The sequence below is a fragment of the Hemitrygon akajei genome, chromosome 27, assembly GCF_048418815.1.
Source record: "Hemitrygon akajei chromosome 27, sHemAka1.3, whole genome shotgun sequence".
Taxonomy (NCBI): Eukaryota; Metazoa; Chordata; class Chondrichthyes; order Myliobatiformes; family Dasyatidae; genus Hemitrygon; species Hemitrygon akajei.
This window is the reverse complement of record NC_133150.1, coordinates 20,227,763-20,248,891: the sequence shown is the minus strand read 5'-3', so window position 1 is coordinate 20,248,891 and position 21,129 is coordinate 20,227,763. Positions and strand designations below refer to the sequence as shown.

General features: G+C 36.8%; 1 protein-coding gene across 1 annotated transcript in view; it reads right to left on the bottom strand.

Annotated features, from left to right (window-relative positions):
* Positions 1-21,129, bottom strand: part of c27h6orf89 (chromosome 27 C6orf89 homolog) — a 32,663-nt gene that overhangs the window by 2,352 nt on the left and 9,182 nt on the right. The window contains exons 3-6 of the mRNA XM_073030454.1: positions 11,607-11,752; positions 9,889-10,046; positions 4,845-4,980; positions 1,219-1,351 (exon numbers count right to left, since the gene is read on the bottom strand). Coding sequence (XP_072886555.1) covers positions 1,219-1,351; positions 4,845-4,980; positions 9,889-10,046; positions 11,607-11,752 — 573 coding nt within the window. The remainder of the gene's footprint in view (positions 1-1,218; positions 1,352-4,844; positions 4,981-9,888; positions 10,047-11,606; positions 11,753-21,129) is intronic.

Below are 21,129 nucleotides of genomic sequence, written 5' to 3'. Positions count from 1 at the left end.
CAATACTTTAAAATTATGACATTCAACATTATTAATAAAGGAGTAAAGAATAAAGAAACATAGAATTAGAGCAGAGCAGGGGAGGAATTTCTAGAGGGTAGTGAATCTGTGTAATTTGTTATGGAGGCTAGGTCAATGGGGTACATTTAAAGCAAAGGTTGACAGGTTCTTTATTAGTAAGAGTATTACATATCAAGAGAAGAAGGTGGGGGAATGGGGATAAAAAGAATAAATCAGTCATGATTGAATAGTGGAGCAGATTCAATGAGTTGAATGGCCTAATTCTGCTCCTATGTCTTATGATTACAATTCCAACATTCAGCTCAAGCCAATAGTGAACAACTTAGTTTATCAAAATATGTCTTTTTAATATTCATAGATTTTTAAATTCTCCTCATCTATAAATCCATTAGCTTACTGGGGAAAACAGAACCACGAGGTAGTTACCATTCCATGGAGTCTGGTCACTTCAACTGTGTACACAGTGAAACTTTGTAGGACTCTACAGCCAAGACCTTCCATTGATATTAGTAGGGTATGAAACAGACTATCTGGTTTATTCATAGATAGATGCATCTTTTATTAAGTTCAGCCACAAGTTTAATCCATTTCAGACGAAGGAAATATTGCCTTGGCCACATTTTCTGATGTGCAATTTTCACGCTCAGGCAATTGGTCAATGGTGGACCAGGTGCATAGCACCAGTGATTGGTAAAGCACCTTAAAGAAAAAGGTGAAGAGGATTCTGTCCTAGAGCACCTGCGTACAACTGCCCACAACCCAGCTGTGACTATATAACATGTTAGGCAGGAAAACTACAGATAGCTAGCTATCAGCTACATATTTCTTCTGTTGTGTTACATTATAAACAGCCGTCATCGTTACAGTGGCGCACACCTGGTACACATTGCACCCTTGGTACTGCTGATGAAGCAGAATTTTCTGCACTTCATATTCATTCTCTTTTGTTTTCTCTCTCACACACACACAAACACTCCAAAGCTATGGAGAAGACTGAAAGAAAGCTTAAACCAAGATGACCACTAAAACAGACCGTAATTCTTTTCTTCTTAAGGAATTCATGTTTAATTAAAATGGATTACATCCTTTAGATGATGCCTATTTGTTTTGCTAGTGACCTGGGTGAAAGAGCAACACATCCACTCAAATACAATATATAAACAATGAGAACACAAAACAGTAAACTTTACTACTTACCGATATCACCTTCACCTAGTTGGACTAAAAAGGAACCACACTGTTCTGCACATTTTTCAGAGGCTTTGATCTGAAGTTTCAGATTACCTCTCCCTACAACCAGCCAACTGTTCTCTATATGGAGCTGGTGGGACTACGGAAAAGCAAAAAAATGAAGAGACATAAAATCAAACGGCATTTAAAAATTGCACAAAATTTGCATTTTTACAGTCTATTTTCTTAAAAAAATACACAAGTGAGTTACATGAATCCCCTAAAGCAGACGATCCCTTTAAGCAAAACAATAATATTTTATTTAAAATGTCAGGCTAAAATTTAAGTTGTTTAAACCTTTTTCAAATGAATTTATGAAATTTTTTCTACCTGGACAATTCTATACATAAATTTTAATCTCAAATATTTTTATTTCTAAAAACTGTTACCTACTCCAGAATTTTCTCAAATGGGGTAATTGTTTAATATGCTGCCTTTTAAAAAAAACTAATTGTACAATCAAGGTGGCAAATTCTGCCAAAACTATCAGATTCTAAGCATCACATAATAAGAACTATAAAATTCTTCACAAGAAACAAGAAATTAACATGAGTAACCAAGACCCAAAAATAGCCCAAAACTGAATCAGTTCTTTTTTCATAATATGAAAATTAAAAATTTGAAACCAGCTAACCACACTTATTAACTACACTATACCGTCATGGTGGTTCCAATTTTGAAATTTTAAACATAACTCATTCTTTGGAAATGCAAACCAAGACACAGAAAGTATAGCGTAGCTTTTAATAAAGAGAAATAAACCAAAAATGCCATTAAAAACCATGGGCTGAACATACTTACCTCATGTTTGATTCTGCTCTACAAACACATACAATTGAAATTCATATTTCTTTTAATGTAGCTATATCAGCAAGTACTTCTAGATGAGGTAAAAGTTTCAATGAAGTGGTACAAAAAGTAACTTTATTTCTTTTAAGCCATAAAAACTTAATCCTGCTACAGGAAATAATCAGAAGGTCAGGCAGTAATAGCAGAGAAAGGGAGCTAATACTTAGTCATGGGATTTTTTATCAGGAGTGAGAGAAAAGAACAGGTTTTTGAAATGGAAAGGAAATGGTGATCAAGGGTGGTGGGGAAAGAGGCAAGTTTGTGATAAGCTGAAAGGGATAGAAGATTAAACAACAAAAAGGACTGCCATTTGTTCTCTATATGGAGCTGGTGGGGATACAAAATCTTTCCTGTTTTACCACTTCTTTTTACTCCCTCCTTTCCTCTGTATCCCCAACTACTCCCAATCTTCATGAGAGGCTATTAACCCAAAATGCTAATTGTGTTCCACTGTCAGACGTTTACCGTTGCCTGGTCAGTTTTTTCAGACTGTCAGCACGCACTATATTGTGCAAATATTTTAGAAATGTCACAAGTTCAGAAAATAAGCAAATAGAGAAAAATATGTATTCACAGTTTTAAATCCATTTATTCAAATTATTGTCTTATCTGTGAAAATAAAACAATACACAATGCATCTCTCTAAAAAGAAAATCATCCCCACTGAGTTTGTCCACATCGCAGTACTAAATTACAGAGTTTGTATGAAATGTCAGCTATATGGCAATACTTTGTACCTTCATTTCTATAGCTTTTTATAGAAAAGTACAACTGGATTTAACAAACAGCTTCCAAAGAAACAAAAATATGATTACAATGGATCACAAGTTGCAGGCTTAGCTATACAATTTTAAGGCTGATCAATTAAAGCTAATCGTTCCATTTACCTGGCTTCTGTCCATACTACTTAACACCTCAAGCCTTGAACATTTAAATTAATCCCACATTCTCTCATGATCAGCTCCACCTAACTTTGTGAAAAGTAATGAATCTTTGGTGTTATGCCTAGCATGAACAAAAGACTATCTATTTTGTCTACTTAATATTACCCCAAGTCTGTAAGTCTGCCTCTTTGTATTTGCTTTTTAAACTCACAAAGGCAATTTTGTTGAGGACATGTTCAAAAAGCGATGTCTCAAAAAGGTGGCATCCATTATTAAGGAGTCCCATTACCCAGGACACACTCTCTTTGCATTACCACCATCAATAAGGATGTACAAGAGCCAGAAGACACATACCTAATATTTTAGGAACAGCTTCTTCCCCTCTGCCATCAGATTTCTGAATAGACAATGAACCCATGAACACTACCTCACTATTTCTGCCCTCTTTTTGTACTACTCGTTTAGTTTTTAAAATACTTTTCTTATTGTAATTTATAACATGTATTGCACTGTATTGCTACCGCGAAACAACAATTTTGCTGACTTATATCAATGATAATAAACCTGATTCAGATTCTGGAATGAACCATTCTAATGCATTTCTGGTTGGGCTCCCTCATTCCCTCTTCCTCCTCTCTATAAACATGAAGTCAAACTAAGTTCTGCTATTCATGTCCTACCACATTTATCCAATTCTCTTTGCTGGTGACTTTCTGTATCATGGATAAGCTATTCAAAAATTCTCATCAATATATGTTAACTCAGGAGCCTGAAGATATTTGTGCTCCACTAATACTGACATCTTATTTCAAATTCAATTGCACTACCATATGCAACCTTTAACTGGCAATGCCCCAAGCTCTTAAACTCCCTCTCTAAAGGTTTACACCTTTCATTCTTCCTTTAAGATACTCATTCAATCTAAATCAAGTTTTTGATAATTTCAGTAATAATCTTGTTGTGATTTGACATCAATTTTTATGTTTGAGTTGAAGCCTTGGGATATTTTGTTAATTTAAAGGTTATAGAACAGTAGCAACAATCCACTCTAATAAATACAATTTACTGCTGCACATCACATGCATTTTGTTTTACACAATCAGATATTACATCATAATCATAGACACATGGTGACACCTGAGGTTTCAGGTAAGAAAATATCAGAAGTTTGAAAACTTTTTTTTAATTACCCAATAATTTGCCACCAAATGACTTATAAAAATATCAATGCATTTAAAGTGCTTTCTGCATTTCTTGTTATTCTCCTCCCATTTTCTTAATTTTTACAACTTTTCTAGTGTTCTGAAGTTCTAATTTCACTATGTGGGTGAAATGTTTTCTTATATTCTCTCTCTCTTTCTGGACATAGTTGCTTCAAATAGAGCATCTGCCTTTCAAAAGATTTATATATAATATTTATATTATATTTGTTCTTGCAATGTACCAAATTAATTTCATTTGTATGGTTATCAAGGGGCAATTCAGTTAGTTTACTGTAATTTACTTTTCCCTTTTAAGATTATCTTAAATAAATTTAAGACTATTGTGCTGTAGGTTTTTTATGTTTCTTTCTATTTGAGATTCCTCCTCCTCTCAAGCTAAACATCAAATTATGGCAATATTTGCAAGGCTGATGAAAACATTAATTCAATGAAGAAATGTATTACAGAAACAACTAAAATTAGAGAGGCTTTTGTAAATCAAGAAAACTTGACGGACAAAACCATGCTCTAATTCTCCAATTTAAAAAATTGTGAATGCTTTTCATGAGTAGTTTTATAAGAGAACAGATAATTAAAATTTCATTTTTGTTTAGTATTTAGCCACAGAGCACAATTCTCTTATTTCAATCTTCCTTACCAGGAATTGGAATGGAGAACCACGGCTAGGTGTTATTAAACATTTCTTCAGGGTTACTTTATTCTCAAAGGGTAACATGCTTGAATTTGGAAAAATTGCTCGTAGAATATGCATTCCATTTATACGTTGTTTTCTCCTGATTATTATGAGGAAAAGATTAAAATCTGGTTACTGTTCAAAAATACAGGAAAATATATCCATTACTGCTTTATTTCTTCAAAATAAGGATCAAATGTCTTAATTGAAAGAACAAAGTAAGTAAATGAATGTTTTCAGCAATCCGCTATTATACCTGTTATAATTTAAAATGGTTGACATGCAGTCGGAATTTAAAACTAGAGGTAAGTATTGTACACTTTAAAATCATAATATAAGCTAATTTATAATATACAAATCTGTTTTCCACCCCTCTCTAAGTATTCCCTTTAACAAAGGCTATGATTGATTTGTGATTCTGGATGATAACAGAAAACAGGGTTTCTACAAACTATGATTATAGACTAATGAGTTTTTTTTGAATAAATTTGTGAGTATCATTTTTATACAAACATTGGAACACAAAAATAATTCCAACATTTTGGTATGCCTTCTGAAAAATTATCTTTACCAGGGTCATGTGATGAAAAACAAGGGTTTACATGCAAATACATTTTGCACAGGACATTTGTTCAGAAATATTTTACTAAGTTTGAACTCAAGTTCTCACATTACCCTCAGGTATAAACAAACATCCATTCCAAAATAGGTTGATAAGTTCTTAGTTGGTAAAAGATTATGGAGTGGTGGCATGAGAATGGGGGTTGAGTTGAAAAAATCTATCAGTCGTGAGATAATGGCAGATCAGACTTGATGGGCTGAATGGCCTAATTCTGCTCCTACATCTCATGGTATAAACATTGAAATTGCACTTATGCCTGAAGGGAGATGAAATATTTATACACTAAACTATAAAAACAGAATTAGAAAATACCATACAATTATGTCGTTAATTAAAATTAGAAAGGGACGGATGATATAACAATGAGAAAACATCCATTTATCAATGTTATTCCACCAGCCCAACCATTACTACATGCAGTTACTTAGTTCTAATCTTTTAGTCTTGTCAACAATGTGAGAAAGTAACATGTTTTATGACTGATTCTCAATAGTGTAGCTCTGTCATAAATGTATATTTTTTGGATATTATATTCTCACAAATGAATTTGATTTCCACATTACTTAAAAGCTCAAATGAGGTAAGATATCAATATCTCTATTTCTCGCCATGAAACAAACTCCAGGAAATCATTAAGGATATTTATAATTCAAATGCTATTTTTGATAGGTATGTAATGAATTGTGGCTTGCATATTTATTAACTCACAAAATCAATGTAACATTAAAAAAAATGGTCTCTAGATTCCATTCAATTTTTTTAAATGAAAAAAAGCAGCAATGACCAAATTACCCTAGCTTAAAAACTGGACGTTAACAACTATCACAGGCTCAGAATGGTTGGTTGTTCTATCCATATACAATAAGGTACAATACATTTAGGTATTTGAGATGGGTGAATGCTGCTTAAATATAAATGATGAATTCAGAAATTTAACTTGAGGCAAATGTAAAAAAAAAGAGCCCTTTGATTAATTGTTTAACAATAAACAGGTCTGAAAATTATAAAATGATTACACAGACAAATTCAAAGTTAAACACTCACATATAAAGAAATCAAATGGCACAATAAGTAACAATGTTTATAGAAAGAAAGAGCTAAATTATAAAAGGAAGAATTTTTGATTTGGCCATCACTTTCTCGTCTCGTTTGGTTGGGAGATCATATGCTTTCCAGCAATCTTTTTATTCTTTAAGTACGGGTATTTTAGGTAAGGCAAATGGAAATCCTTAACTGCCTTCCAGATGATAGGAGTAAGTGACTGTCATCAATTGCTGCCATCTGCAAAATGTAGCTTTTCCCATATTTGTTCACAGGTGATCTGTTCTACTACTTTGATCTAACGGCAATGTAGAAGCAGCAATACATTAACATGTCAGGATTTTAAGAGGGGAACTTGGATGTACTCCTTTCGTACCTTTGGCAAATGTTGTGGATTTTGGAGTTGCTTCAGAACGTCAACAGTTGCATATTTTATAGTTGGCATACACTACAGCCAGTGATGGGTGGGACGCCGATGAAGGGAGTTGATTAGTATGGCAAGGACTAATGGTTAGACACAGACTAAAATAAATTCTGTCTCAACCTGATGGCATGAACATTGATTTCTCCAACATCCGGTGATCTCTCTCCCACCCCCCCTCTTTTTCTATTCCCCATTTTGATTCCCCTCTCACCCATATTTTTTGCCTCACCTGTCCATCACCTCCCTGTTTCCTCTCCTTTTTCTTCCATGGTCACCCATCCTCTCCCATCAGATTCCTTCTTCACCTCTTCCACCTACCACCTCTTTGCTTCTCACATTACCCTGCCTCCCCCACCCACCCACCTTTCTCCTCACCTATTACCTGTACTCTTCCCCACTCCCCACCACAATCTTCTTATGCCAACTTCTGCCCCTTCCTTTCTAGCCGTGATAAAGGGTCTCAGCCCGAAACGTCGACTGTTACCCTCCACACATGCTGCCTGGCTTGCTGAGTTTACCAGCATCTTGTGCTGGGTCATTCGTCTTCAGGTTGGCAAACTAATAAAACGGCTCAGTATCAGCTGCTATTTGCAGGTCAAAAGTCTGAGCAACAACAATATCCATGGAGATGAATAAATACTCAATGTTTTGGACTGAAGCCCTTCATTAGGACTGGAAAGGAGAGGCAAAGAAGTAGGAATAAGGGTGGGGGAGTGAAATGGGGAAGGAATACGAAATAGAAGGTGAAGCCAGGTGGGGGGAGGAGGGTGGATGAAGTAAGAAGCCCAGAGGCAACAGGTGGGAAAGGTAACATGCTGGAGAAGAAGAAAGCTGATAAGAGAGAAGAGTGGACCATGGAAGAAAGGGAAGGAGGAGGGGCAACATGCGGAGGTGAGGAAGACAGGTAAGTGGGAGTCAGAGTGGAGAAATGGAAGAAGAGAGAAAGGGGAGGGAAAAATTAGCAGAAGTTAGCAAAATCGATGTTTCTGCCATCAGGTTGGAGGCCACCCAGATGGAAGAGGAGGTGTTACTCTTCCAACTTGAGAGTGGCCACATCGTGGCAGTAGACGAGGCTACTGTTGGAATGGGGATGGAGATTGGAATTAAAATGGTTGGCCATCAGCAAATCCTGCTTCTTGCCAATGGAGCGAAGGTGCCCAACAAAGCAGTCCCACATTCTACATCAGGTCTCAGCAATGTAGAGGAGAGCGTATCAGGAGCACTGAACACAGCAGGTGACCCTAACAGATATACAGGTGAAGTGTTGCCGCACCTGAAAGGACTGTTTAGGGCTCCGAATTAATGGAGGGAGGAGGTGAATATGCAGGTGTAGCACATCTTCCGCTTACAGGGATGTGCTAGAGTGAGCAATCCCCGTGGAAAGCATAGTTTGGGTGGGGGGGGGGGGGGGGGAAAGATGCATTTGGTGGGTAGGATCCTGTTGGGCAGGTGCCCGGGAATTGGAGGAGATGCTGGTGAGGGCAATGGTGAAAAAAGGGAAACTCTGTTCTTTGAAGGAGGAGGACATCTCTGATGTTCTTAAAAGCCTCATCCTGGGAAAAAATGTGGTGGAGGCAAAGGAACTGAGAAAAGGGGATGGTATTTTTTCAGGACATGGGGTGGGAATAAGTATAGTCAAGATAGCTGCGGGAATCGATAGGTTTATAAAAGATAGTGGTAGACAGTTTGTCTCCAGAGAGATCAAGGAAGGGGAAAGTGATGCAAGAGGATGGAATCAAGTGGGGACAGATAGAGTGAAATGTAGGGGAAAAGTGAAGAAATTAATTTTGATAATACTGTTATAAAAAAAAAATCTTTAAAATATGGCGAACTGGTAAACATTGGTATATATCAGGACGTTGGTGTGTTAAATAATGAACTACAGGATGTAAAAATTCAGGTAGTGAACAGTTATAAATTTTCAATTCTCTGGATTAATTCTTCAGAATGTTCGGAAAGGCGCAGTAAAGCAAACCAATACAAAGTGGCCTTTAGAAAGATACAGGTGATTTCACTCAGACATGAATTATTCTGAGAGGGGCTGACATATTAATGGAGACAAAGACTTTGGAAAAAGAGTCAGCCGTTTAGAATTGAGACAAGGAGAAATTATTTTATGAAGAGGATTTCAAACCTTTGAACTTCTCCACCTCAGTGAGCTGTGGATGCATAAATTGTCAATAAGTATATTCAAGATTCATATTTAGATTATTAAAAATACAATGGAACCCAATATATGGGTGAGCAGCAAACTGAACTTGACACAGAGGGTTAATCTCAATGGAAAAAATAGAGCAGACAACATTTCTGAAAAGGTTATCTCTGCTTCTATTTTACATGTGCTTTAGTGTGTATTTGTACTGAACGGGTTGAGCTTCTTGCAAGCAGGTAGAGATAATTTAATCACACAGAACTTGCGCCACATTGTTGGCAGAAAGGAGTTGAATCAATTGATGCATCGTAGCCTAAGCCTCAGTGGCTACATGGTTTATGTTGCTGCTCTGCTCTGGCCAAGTGTCTTCTTTGTGGTGACTCTCCAGGATGTTGATGCCTCCTAAGTAGTTATTTCCTGTGCACCCATGGTTTAAATGTTACCTGTCTGGTGTTCAGCCCATGTTTAAAATTTCAGAAAGTCAGAAAACCAGTTAGCAGTTTGTGATATTGATTGTTACATTGATCAACCAGGCAATTCTGTGGTTGAGAACCAGTAATACATTTCTCATTCTTAAATTGCTCAATTTCCTGACTGAATTTGATTAACTTAATTTCAGGCATTGGTTACAGAGCTACAGCAGCAATACAAAAGAAATCTGCTGCACAGAACTACAAAAAGGTAAACAAGAATGTTTTCAAATGCTAATATAAACATTTAAAAATATCAAGAGAAGAAAGTGAGTAGATTCACTATACTTAAATCTCACCAGTGAATAATTAGGTTGGATTCTTCTGGAAACACTGAGTTTTTATTGACTATATCTTCAAGATTCCCTCCATCTTCAAGATATACATCCATGGTTTCTCTATATTTTGAATGTAAACGCTTCAAATCCCCATATGACAATGATATAGCTGATCCACTCTACAGGACATGGGGAGAAGAACACACATTTGATACATGCATCACATTTAAATGAACTATTCAGTTACTTGCAGGAATGCATACTGTAAACCTCAATAATCTGCGTACTAAATGTTAAGAGGCAAGGATGTAAATGAATCCTAAATTTATAATCTCATTTACAATCACACAGCCATACATTATATATTTATAATTCTGATCTAACCATTGTGTTAATTTGTTTGAACATAAATCTTTAATTAAATAAAACCATGTCTTATTTACTTTTCTATTTAAACACGATTGTTTATATTGGATACCAGAATCAATTAATGTTCAGAATCAGTGATTCCAAGAAATACCACTCTAAAACAGATGTTACTCCCCTTTTATTTCCCATCTCAAAATGTCCTGTCCTTTTCATAATTAAAGCTGAAGGTTCCATCACTGTCACATCACTACGGTCACTTGCAGGCTATTTGACCACAAAGAATTTCAGCTCTGTATTTCTTAAGTCTTCATCTGCTGACCACAATGAGCATTCCTACAAGGAACAGTAGTGTTGTGGTTAGCACGACACTTTACAGTACCAGTGAGCTGGGTTCAATTCCTGTCTCTGTCTATAAGGAGTTTGAACTTTCTCCCTATGACCGTGTGGGTTTCGTCTGGATGCTCCAGTTTCCTCCCACACTCTAAAAATATAATTGGTCATTATGTCGGTTAATTGGTCATTGTAAATTGTCCTGTGATTAGGATAGGATTTCAGAGATCAGGGAAGATTGCTGGGCAGCATGCAGCGAAGTGTTGGAAAGGGCTATTCTGCGCTGTACTGTATCTCAATAAATAAAGGAAGAAAGAATGATAGCTGTATGATAACTGTATGAATTCTGGTTAATTTCCTGACCTATCTTACTGCAGTTCAAGTTAATTGCAGTGCTAAAACCAGCTCCCAATCACTATGGTTCTGCTGCCTGTTTAACACAATTGCTGTCATATTTAGAAAAATCACAAACATAAATTTACACAAAACATCAGTATAACAATATTTTAGATCATTAAGATATGTAATCTCACAATGGACCATAAAACATGATTGAATGTGATGTAATTATGGTAACAATAAAACTCAGTATCGTAATTTTGCAACGCTAACATTATTCAATCCTGATATTGCATTATAGATGAACCACAATTTCCCCATCACTTTGGACCACTGCCATTCCCTTCCTTTCATAAAGAACTAACAGCCTCCAACAGTAGATCAAGTCTCTTATAAACCAAAGCATGTATCTGTTCTCTATACTATTTTACTTTTTAGATTATTTTTCAGATTTCAGAAATATCTCCAAGAAACATTCTAACATTCTGCATTAAAATATATTACAGAAATTTGAGCATAAATTGACAATCTTTCCATAAAAAAGCTTATTCACTCATACCAAACACAGTTCAGACACTGCACTCAAAAACAAGCTTCCAACCATGTTGACTCTTCAAATTTTGGTGGACTATAAAGATGATCCACTATTAAAATTTTCCAAAATGAAAACACCAGTACTTATATCTAAATGATCATCTCACCTTGATTACAATTGGTTGTATTATTCGATGATTATACTTGGAAATATGTTTCCTGTCACTCACAGTTCCAACAGCACTCAGGCTAGCACATTCAGTACAGTTAGGTATCAGATGCTCACATCCTATATGACCCCAGTCATGAAAAACTGTAACAAGCAAAAAATAATTGTAATTAACACAATGGAAGTCATGCTTGCTTGTTAAAGCATACAGGATCAGGAAATCTCCTCTCCCACCACATAAAATAAATCTACTTTAAAATCCAGCTATAAACCATTTTATAAATCTTTTTTGTATAGTTCAACAGTCAAATCTACAGGATATTTCTCTGGTGTTGTAATTTTTTAATGTTAATATTTAGATTGTTCTTTTCATTATTCCTCTCTTATTTTGCTCATCTGTAACTTCAGAATTTTTGTCTCTATTGTCTATACCTTCTCATTTATTTTCTTTCCTCATGATACAAATTATTGAGAGATATGCTTGGGACCTATTTGATAGTTTTCCCCCTCGCATTCACAGATCAGCAAAAAAAATCTTTTGCTAATAATTTAAATTCATTTAAATATGCATTCCAGTAACTCATCCTCCAGTTTGCATTTTTCTTTTTCCCCAAATAAATTAGCATTACTACCAAATGCACATGGCACCAAAACATGCAAAGCAAATTCCCTGTTGGCTAGATTCTGCTCTAACTCTGGGTATCCACAAGATCTCAGATGATACCACCTCAGTGGGTCAAATAACAATGAATTGGAATACAGGGAGAGAGAACGAGAGAGACAGCTCAGTATCATGGTGTCACGACAACAGCATTTCCCTTAACGTCAGCAAAACAAAAATCTGGTCATTGACTTTGGTGGGGGTGGGGAGGGGAATGTGACAGTGCTCATGATCCTGACTACATAAAATGTACTGGGATTGAGATATTCAAGTTCCTAGGAGTGAACACCACAAATAGCCCATCCTGGTCCAACCATGTAGACACCACAGCCAAGAAAGTTCACCAATGTCTCTACTTCCTCAAGAGGCTAAAGCATTTTGGCATGTCCCCAGTGATCCATACCGACTTTTATTGAAGCACCACAGAAAAATTCCTATCTGGGTGCATCACGGCTTAGCAATTTCTCTGCAGTAACTGGAAAAACTGCAGAGTTGTGCTAATCTGTGTCCACATCACAGAAACCAGCTTCTCCTCTGTGCACTCTAAAAGCACGTATCACCAGACTCAAGGACAGCTTCTACCCCACTGTTATAAGCCTACTGAATTGTTCCCTAGTATGATAAGATGGTCTCTTGACCTCATAATCTATCTCATTGTGATCCTGTACAGTAGGGGTTCACAATTTGGGGTCCACAGTCCCCTTGCATAAAGGCATTGGTCCATGGCAAAGAGAAGTTGGGAACCCCTGACCTGAAGGTCAACTTCTGGGTTGATTCAGTAGTAAAGAAAGCAAATGCAATGTTAACGTTCATTTTTAGAGGACTAGAATATAAAAACAAGTACGTAACTCTGAGGCTTTATGGGGCATTGGGCAGATCATGTTTGGAGTACTGTAAACTGTTCTGGCCCCATATTTAAGAAAGGATGCACTGTCATTGGGGAGGACCTAGAGGTGGTTACAAGAATGATGCCAGGTTAACATATGAGGAGAATTTCATGGCTCTAGGTCTATACTTGCTGGAGCTTAGAAGAATTGGGGGGGGGGGGGGGAAGGGTCCTCATTGGATCAACATTTAGTAGGCAGATGGAAAATCTGACTTGAGTGGTACCAGAATAACAACCTCTTACTCAATGTCAGCAAGACCAAAGAGCTGATTATTTAACTTCTGGAGGAGGAAATCGGAGGTCTAGGAACCTGTCCTCATCAGAGGTAGAGAGGGTCAGCATCTTTAAATTCTTCAATGGTATCATTTCAGAGGATCTGCCCTGGACCTTGCATGCAAATGCAATTATGAAGAAAACATTACAATGCCTCAACTTCCTTAGAAGTTTGCGAAGACTCCAGAATAAAAAGCTAGGGAGAGGGGAAGGAGGCTACCTAGAAGGTGAAAGGTGAAGCCAAGTGGGTGGGAAGGACAAAGGTTGGAGAAGAAGGAATCTGATAGGAGAGGCAAGTGGACCATAATAGAAAGGGATAGAGAAGGGTACCCAGGGGGAAGTAATAGACAGATGAAAAAAGGTAACAGGCCAGAGTGAGGAATAGAAGATGAGGGGAGGGGAGGGATTTTTTTTACTGGAAGGAGAATTTGATAGTCATGCCATCAGGTTAGAGGCTACCCAGACCTCTATAGATGTATGATGGAGAGTACACTGACTGGTTGCATCACGTGTTGTGGAGAGTACTTCACCTTGTACGAAAACATTAATGCCCTTGAATGGAAAATCCTACAAAAAGCAGTGGATATGGCCCAATACATGACAGATAAGCCTTCCCCACCATTGAGCACATCTATACGGTGTGCTGTTGCAGAAATAGCATCCTCCATCAGGGACCCCCCACCCCCCATGTCATGATCTCTTCTCACTGCTGACATTAGGAAGAAAGATTCTCTGCACCAGGTTCAGTAACATTTATTACAGCCTAACCATCAGGCTCCTGAACCAGTGGGAATAACATCACTCTCCCCATCGCTGAACCATTCCCGCAATCTACGGACTCACTTTGAAGGATTCTTCATCTCATGTTCTCTATAGTTATAGTTTATTTATTAATTATCATTATTTCTTTTTTGTTTTGTATTTGCACAGTTTGTTGTCTTTTGCAAATTGATTGTCTATCCTGTTGGGTGTGGTCTTTTGTCGATTTTGTTATGATTCCTGGACTTACAAAGCATGCCCACAAGAAAACGAATCCCAGGGTTGTATATGGTCACACACATGTACTTTGCCAATGGTGAAAAGACTTTAGGATGTTTCAAAATGAGTCACTTGCTACAGGATATCCAATTTCTGAACTGCTCCTGAACCCATGGTACGTATGTTAACCCTCTTCCCCAGAATGATGACGGCCAGCAATGCCATTGAATGTCCAGGGTGGTTAATTAGACTCTACACTCAGTAACCGTTTTATAGGTAACTCCTGTACCTAGTATAGTGGCCACTGAGTGTACGCTCATGGCCTTCTGCTGCTACAGCCCATCCACTTCAAGGTTAGGCACGTTGAGCATTCAGAGATGCTCTTCTGCACACCACTGTTGAGTTACTGTCACCTTGAACCAGTCTGGCCATTCTCCTCCAACATTTCTCATTAATAAGGCACTTTTTGCTCACAGAACTGCTGCTCACTAGCTGTTTTTTGTTGTCCAATTCTCTGTAAAGTTGAAAGACAGTTGTATATGAAAATCCCAGATCAACAGTTTCAGAGAAACTCAAACCAACCCATCTAGCACCAACACTCATTCCATGATCAAAGTCACCTAGATCACATTTCTTCTCCATTCTGATGTTTGGTCTGAACAATAACTGAACCTCTTGACCATGTTTGCATGTTTTTATGCATTTTATGCTGTTACATTTTTGGCCGATTAGATATTTGTATTAACGAGCAGATGTACACGTGTACCAACTAAAGACGGCACTGACTGTATATTGAAAGGGATAAACACTTTTCAAGTGAAAAGCAAGCAAATAGTATTTTTCCTGATTCCAAGTCATTTCATATTCAGCAAAGGGCCTTTTTCCAAGACATTTGTTATGTATTAGCAATGAAAAGTTGACGCCCTTTCACTTAACTGCATCTGTAGAAAAGATGATATCCCATGAGGACTGTCCAGCCATGCACAACAAGCACTGGCTGCACTTTACATCCTGCTGCACTGACACATTTCTTGACCTTAACAGTAATACCAGATAAATGTTTGTTAAAAAGGCAAATGCTACTTTAAACAAAAATACATTTGGAGGTAAAACAAAAAAAGGAAAATACAGAGAAGAATTACAAATTATATTTTAAAAATTGAGGAAAGCAAAGATAGATTATTGGAGAAAATAATGACCAAGTAATCTTGACATTTAAATACTGTGTGATAAAAGCAATCATATTTTTTTCTGTTTATTTTACAAAGGCTGCTTTTTATTTCAGTTAAGCACTGTACAAGTGACAGAATACAAATCTGAACCATTCTACAAAGTTTGGAGCTGCAAATAAACAGAATGACCAAAATTTCAGCAAGCACCGACATGATGAAAGTTCAGTTAACTTTATCAACAGCATCTGGAGACCAATCTCAACCAGGGGAAGGGCCGAAAAGGAAATGTGGCAGTGACGTTCCTAATCCCAGCATTATCAACAATGTTGGAGGATTGCATATAAGTCCAATAAAGAATTATAGAGAAATTTCAATTTCAGCTTATAAATATTCTAAAATCAAAAATCAATATTTATTTGGAGGAATCAAGTCATGGAGGCCATAGGGAAAATCCCAGTGATTGGGTCACTTTTAGTCGTAAGAATGTGTGCCAAAATGTAATACCAACACACATTTCATGTCAATTTGTCCTCATGTCCAATCAGTGTCATACTATAAGAAATTGCTTCAGAATAACAGTAGAGAGTTATGGAGGCTAGATCAATGGCATTTTGAGAGGAAGCAGGTAAACCTTTGAAAGACCACAGATATGAGGCAACAAGGAAATGGCATAAAGACCAGATGAGAACCAGGGATGGATCAGCCAAGATCACATCGAATGGCAGGATAGGCCTGGGATAGGCAGTGTTGTGTGGCCCACTTCTGCTCTTATTTTCCTATGCTGACTGGAACTAAATTAGTTTCCAGAGGAAGTAGTAAATTGGATGTAGGAATTTAACTTTTCTTCCGATTTGTCAGCATTCTGCAGCAACCTTGGTCTAGTTATTCTCATCGAACAACGTTAATAAATTATACACCCATTAATAGCATTGTAAATCTTACATCTCAAGTTACACTAATCTTTTTGCTCAAGTTTTTTTTTCATTTTTCTAAGCAATAAGCCACTCATTCATCATACCTGTTCTGCCAAAAGTGAGACTACAGTGAATCTGCTTGAAACTTCAACTCTACACTCCTATCCGATGAATTCCTATTATCCATTCAACACTTACTTACCAAAATCTATCTCATCCTTAATATACAGGAGCTGTTCCACTTCCCTTTGAAAAACTAAGTGATAAAGACCCATGCCCTTCAGAGGAAAAAAATCTGCATCGCATCTCGCATTTACATTAAATGAGCAACTGCCTGATTTAAAACAAGTGAAGCCCTCATCTTATATTCTCCCTCACTAAGGAAACTTTGCCAATACCCACCTTGTCAAGATCCTCAGGAACTTAAATGTTTCAATTAAGTTCCCCTCACTCTTCTAGTCCTGATCTGCTCTCCATGATGTGAGATCTTTCTAACATAAAGTATGTAATATTAAGCACATTACAAGTGCAACACAATTAATTATTTGGATATATTTAGTGCAACTGCACTTTATGAGTACAATTATAAAATCTAGATCTAGAATTTTGTGCCAATACAAGCAATACTGAAAAAGAGACAAATATTTTGCTTAAAACAGGTTTCAAATGCAAAAGTTCACCAGATTATCACTTGTCCACCTGAAAACAAATCAAGGTGATTGTGGATTCTTCAAATACTCGCCATGACTATTATATCATCTCAAAGAATTAATTTTAAAAAGTTGCAAGTCAAAGAAAAACTTCTGAAAACTTTTATTTGCGAAGGCCTGCGCATTTTATCTACATTTACTCTTGCCTTACAGAAATTAATGTCAGATCAAAGTCACAACTTGCCACAGATTTTTATCTTCATGTGTACCAGGCTACGATGCACACTGCAATTTCGCTCGGTGAGAATGAAAAATTAAGGATCTTATCAAACAAGTAAATAAGACAAATCATGGGTAACAGGATAGTTAAAGGTTTACTATTACCAAAACTGCTTGTATTAAACTAAACTGAATTCTTGTATTCATTACAATTATGGCTCAATGTCAGCACAATCTTATTTTAAAGCAAAGCTTTTCACTTCAATATGGTCGCAGTTTGTTACATCAATATTGAACATTTGCACTTAACACAAGTTCTAAATGCCAAGGTTAGATGCCACCTACAGCTGAAGTGAAAGTTAAAATAAAGTGATGTCGTGCAGTTGTCTTCCTTTTGTATGATTTACTGTTTCAAATGTGTTACAAGATACTTCTAACTTCCAGATGTATTATAGACAAAGACTAGAAGACTTTTAAACTATCATGGCTGGAAATGATAATTGTGTCCAAGCACAGCAATGAATCCAAAATAAACATTCAGCAATGTTTCCCATGTTATTAAAAATACACACCCACGATTAATAGGTTTTTGTCTGCTAATCTAAATCTGAACTAAATTCCATTTGTAAGTGCACTTTCTCGTTATTCTGCATCTGTTGTTGTTTTAGCTGGAACTACCTCAGCACACTGTGTAATGAATTGATCTGTAGGAACAATATGCAAGAGAAGATTTTCACTGTACTTTGCTATATTTGACAATAATAATAGCCGTTTATGCCACACCGTATGCCCAAATATTTAAAGAATATAAATTAATAATTATTTTGATGGTACTGATCATTGGTTCCTATAATAGAGCATACAATGATTTATATTCTCAAAAGTCAGCAATGACTGAATTAATGGAACTACTCAGATACTTCTCTGCACTTAAATATCAGCTATGATAATGTGCTCAGGCTTTGAAATGAGCAAATTCCAACTTATAATACAATGCACAATAAATCATACACTAAGTGGCTTTAGAAATTACACAACTAAAGATAGGAGTATTGCAAACAATACCAGGGAAGAGAAAACAGGACAGGACATTAAGAACCACAGGATACATTAACTCATTACATTAACCTAATTCACATGTACAGCTGTTCGTTAATGCAAATATCTAATCAGCTAATCACGTGCCAGCAACTCAATGTTCAGTTGTTATTCAGCCCAAACACCAGAATGGGGAAGAAATGTGATCTAAGTGACATTGACCATGGAATGATTGTTGGTGCCAGACGGGATGCTTTGAACATCTCAAAAAAATTGCCACTCTCCCGGGATTTTCACATACAACGGTCTGTAGAGATGACAAAGAATGGTATGAAGAACAAGGAGAGAGGTCAGCGGAGAATGACCAGACTAGTTCACGCTGACAGAATGGCTACAGTAACTCAAATAACCATGCGTTACAACAGTGGTGTGCAGAAGAGCGGCTTTAAACACATGACACAAGGAGCCTTGAAGTTGGAGGGCTACAACAGCAGACAACTACAAACATGGTCAGTGGCCACTTTATTAGGTACAGGAGATATCTAATAAAGTGGCCACTGAGTGTAGGTACCATATATAAAATAACAATACACATGGACATCTAACCATAAAAAACTGTACCCCAGGAAATACTAGACAGCTAAGAAACCCAGGAGAAGCCTATGCAAATATTTGAAAACATTGCCATCATCACTCAACAAGTTGTAAGCACTTCTGTTTAATGGTTTTTGATTTTGACAGTGAATTTGCAAAATGCATAATCAGCTATGAAACAAACTGCATTAGAAATATTTTGAAAAAAGATAGACTAATCTTGAATATAAAATATTCTACATTCAGAGCTGAATTAAGTTATTTCTAAACTTCCTTGAACTTCCTTTCCAAATGGGAAGCCCGGGTCAGTATGAATTTAGTTTATAGGAAGTATGACCTCATAAAAGTGCACATGCTGGAAATCTGAAATAAAAATAGAAACTGCTGTGAACACCCAGAAAACCTTTTATCACAATCTTAAGGAACAACTTATCTTCTGTACGAACGCACTGCAACCTTCCAGACTCAATGTTAAATTGCCTGATTTCAAGCAACTCGTTTCCTGGGGTCCGGTTTCATATCCAATACTCTAATATTAAGTCTCCCATTCTGATCAAGGAAAACAAGCATTTTAAAATGCAAATTCTTCAGTCATTTACTGATAGCAATATGAAACACAAAGAAACATAACCTTCCTCTAACTGCAACGTTAGCCCATTTAGTCTTACCTATTCAGACAAAGGGAATACCTCTATCCGTTCCTCCCACCGACCTTCTCTGTAATTTAGAACTATTTTCTCCTAGTTTTGACAAAGTGTTTTGAACATGAAACAATTCTGTATCTCTTTCCACAGCTGTTGCCTGACCTACTTAGTATTTCCAGTACTCTTCTGGTCCACATTAAACTGAGCTTGATCAAGTTTATAACAATATTGACTAGATATATGACTGAAGGTGATACCATATATTTAAAAATTCCAATAGGAAACATGCACTGCCACAAACTGTGTGCAAGCTCGTTTTGTAAACACTTATTTGTGTGTCTTGGATATTAGGCACTGCATCCAGAAGATTGAAAGAGAAATAAACCTAAATCATCCAGAAAAATATACAGAACAAGGTCAAAATTGCAGCTGTTTATAAGGCCCACAAGGTAATGGATCAGGAATGGTCAGTAACCAGGATGGCAAACTTAGAAAAAGAGAGGAAAATGGAGCCTTTCTACTATCTACACAAGTGATTCTTATGAAATGCTGTCAAATCCAGGGGCTTGATACGATGAATAATCACATTATATCTGCCCATTTACACTAGTAAATTTAAAACCCAAGATCAGAATCTTTTATTGGAAGTCTCTCCTTGTTTCTCTCTTTTTCTCCCTGTCAACTCCAGTTTTTCTTCCCCATCTTCACTTTAATCACTCATTTTCAACATACAAACAAAATAGTCACTCGCTCACTTGGCTTCCACCTGTCTAGTTAAATATCCAATACTCTTATATTTAGTCTTTCATTCTGATCAAAGAAAACAAGTATTTTAAAATGCAATTTCTTCAGTCCTTTATCAATAATATTGATTCCAAGTATATTATTATCTACAAATCATGTCTTTTTTAATTAAAATAATTTATGTTTAAGATAACCTCTCCTCCATAAAATGTACCTAATGTCATAAAGGAAAGCAGATTCAAATCATATTTGCAACGCAAATAATGATTCAGTGACAATCTGATGGATGTCTCAAGAGTAGAGTTTATAAGACCATAAGACATTGGAAAGAATTAGGGTAATCGAGCCTGCTCCACCATTCCATCATGGCTGATTTATTATCCCTCTCAACCCCATTCTGTTTTCTCCCCGTAACTCTTGATGCCCTTATCAACCTCTGCTTTAAATATACCCAATGACTTGGCCTCCACAGCCGTCTGTGGCAATGATTTCCACAGTTTAAGACTGAAGGCAATAGATTTTTTAATGTAATGGAGCTGCCCAAGAACCTTCTGACAGAATTAAGGACAGCTTGTTTCTGCTTCACTCCTGTGCATCTGACCAATGTGGAGCAGTGAACGGCAAGGCCCTGGGACGTTAGAGAATACAGAAACCTAGAGGTAGAAGTATACAGTTCCCCTGCGACACAAGTAGGCAAGATGGTGAAGGCAGCATATGGCATGTTTGCCCTCATTTGATGGGGCACCAA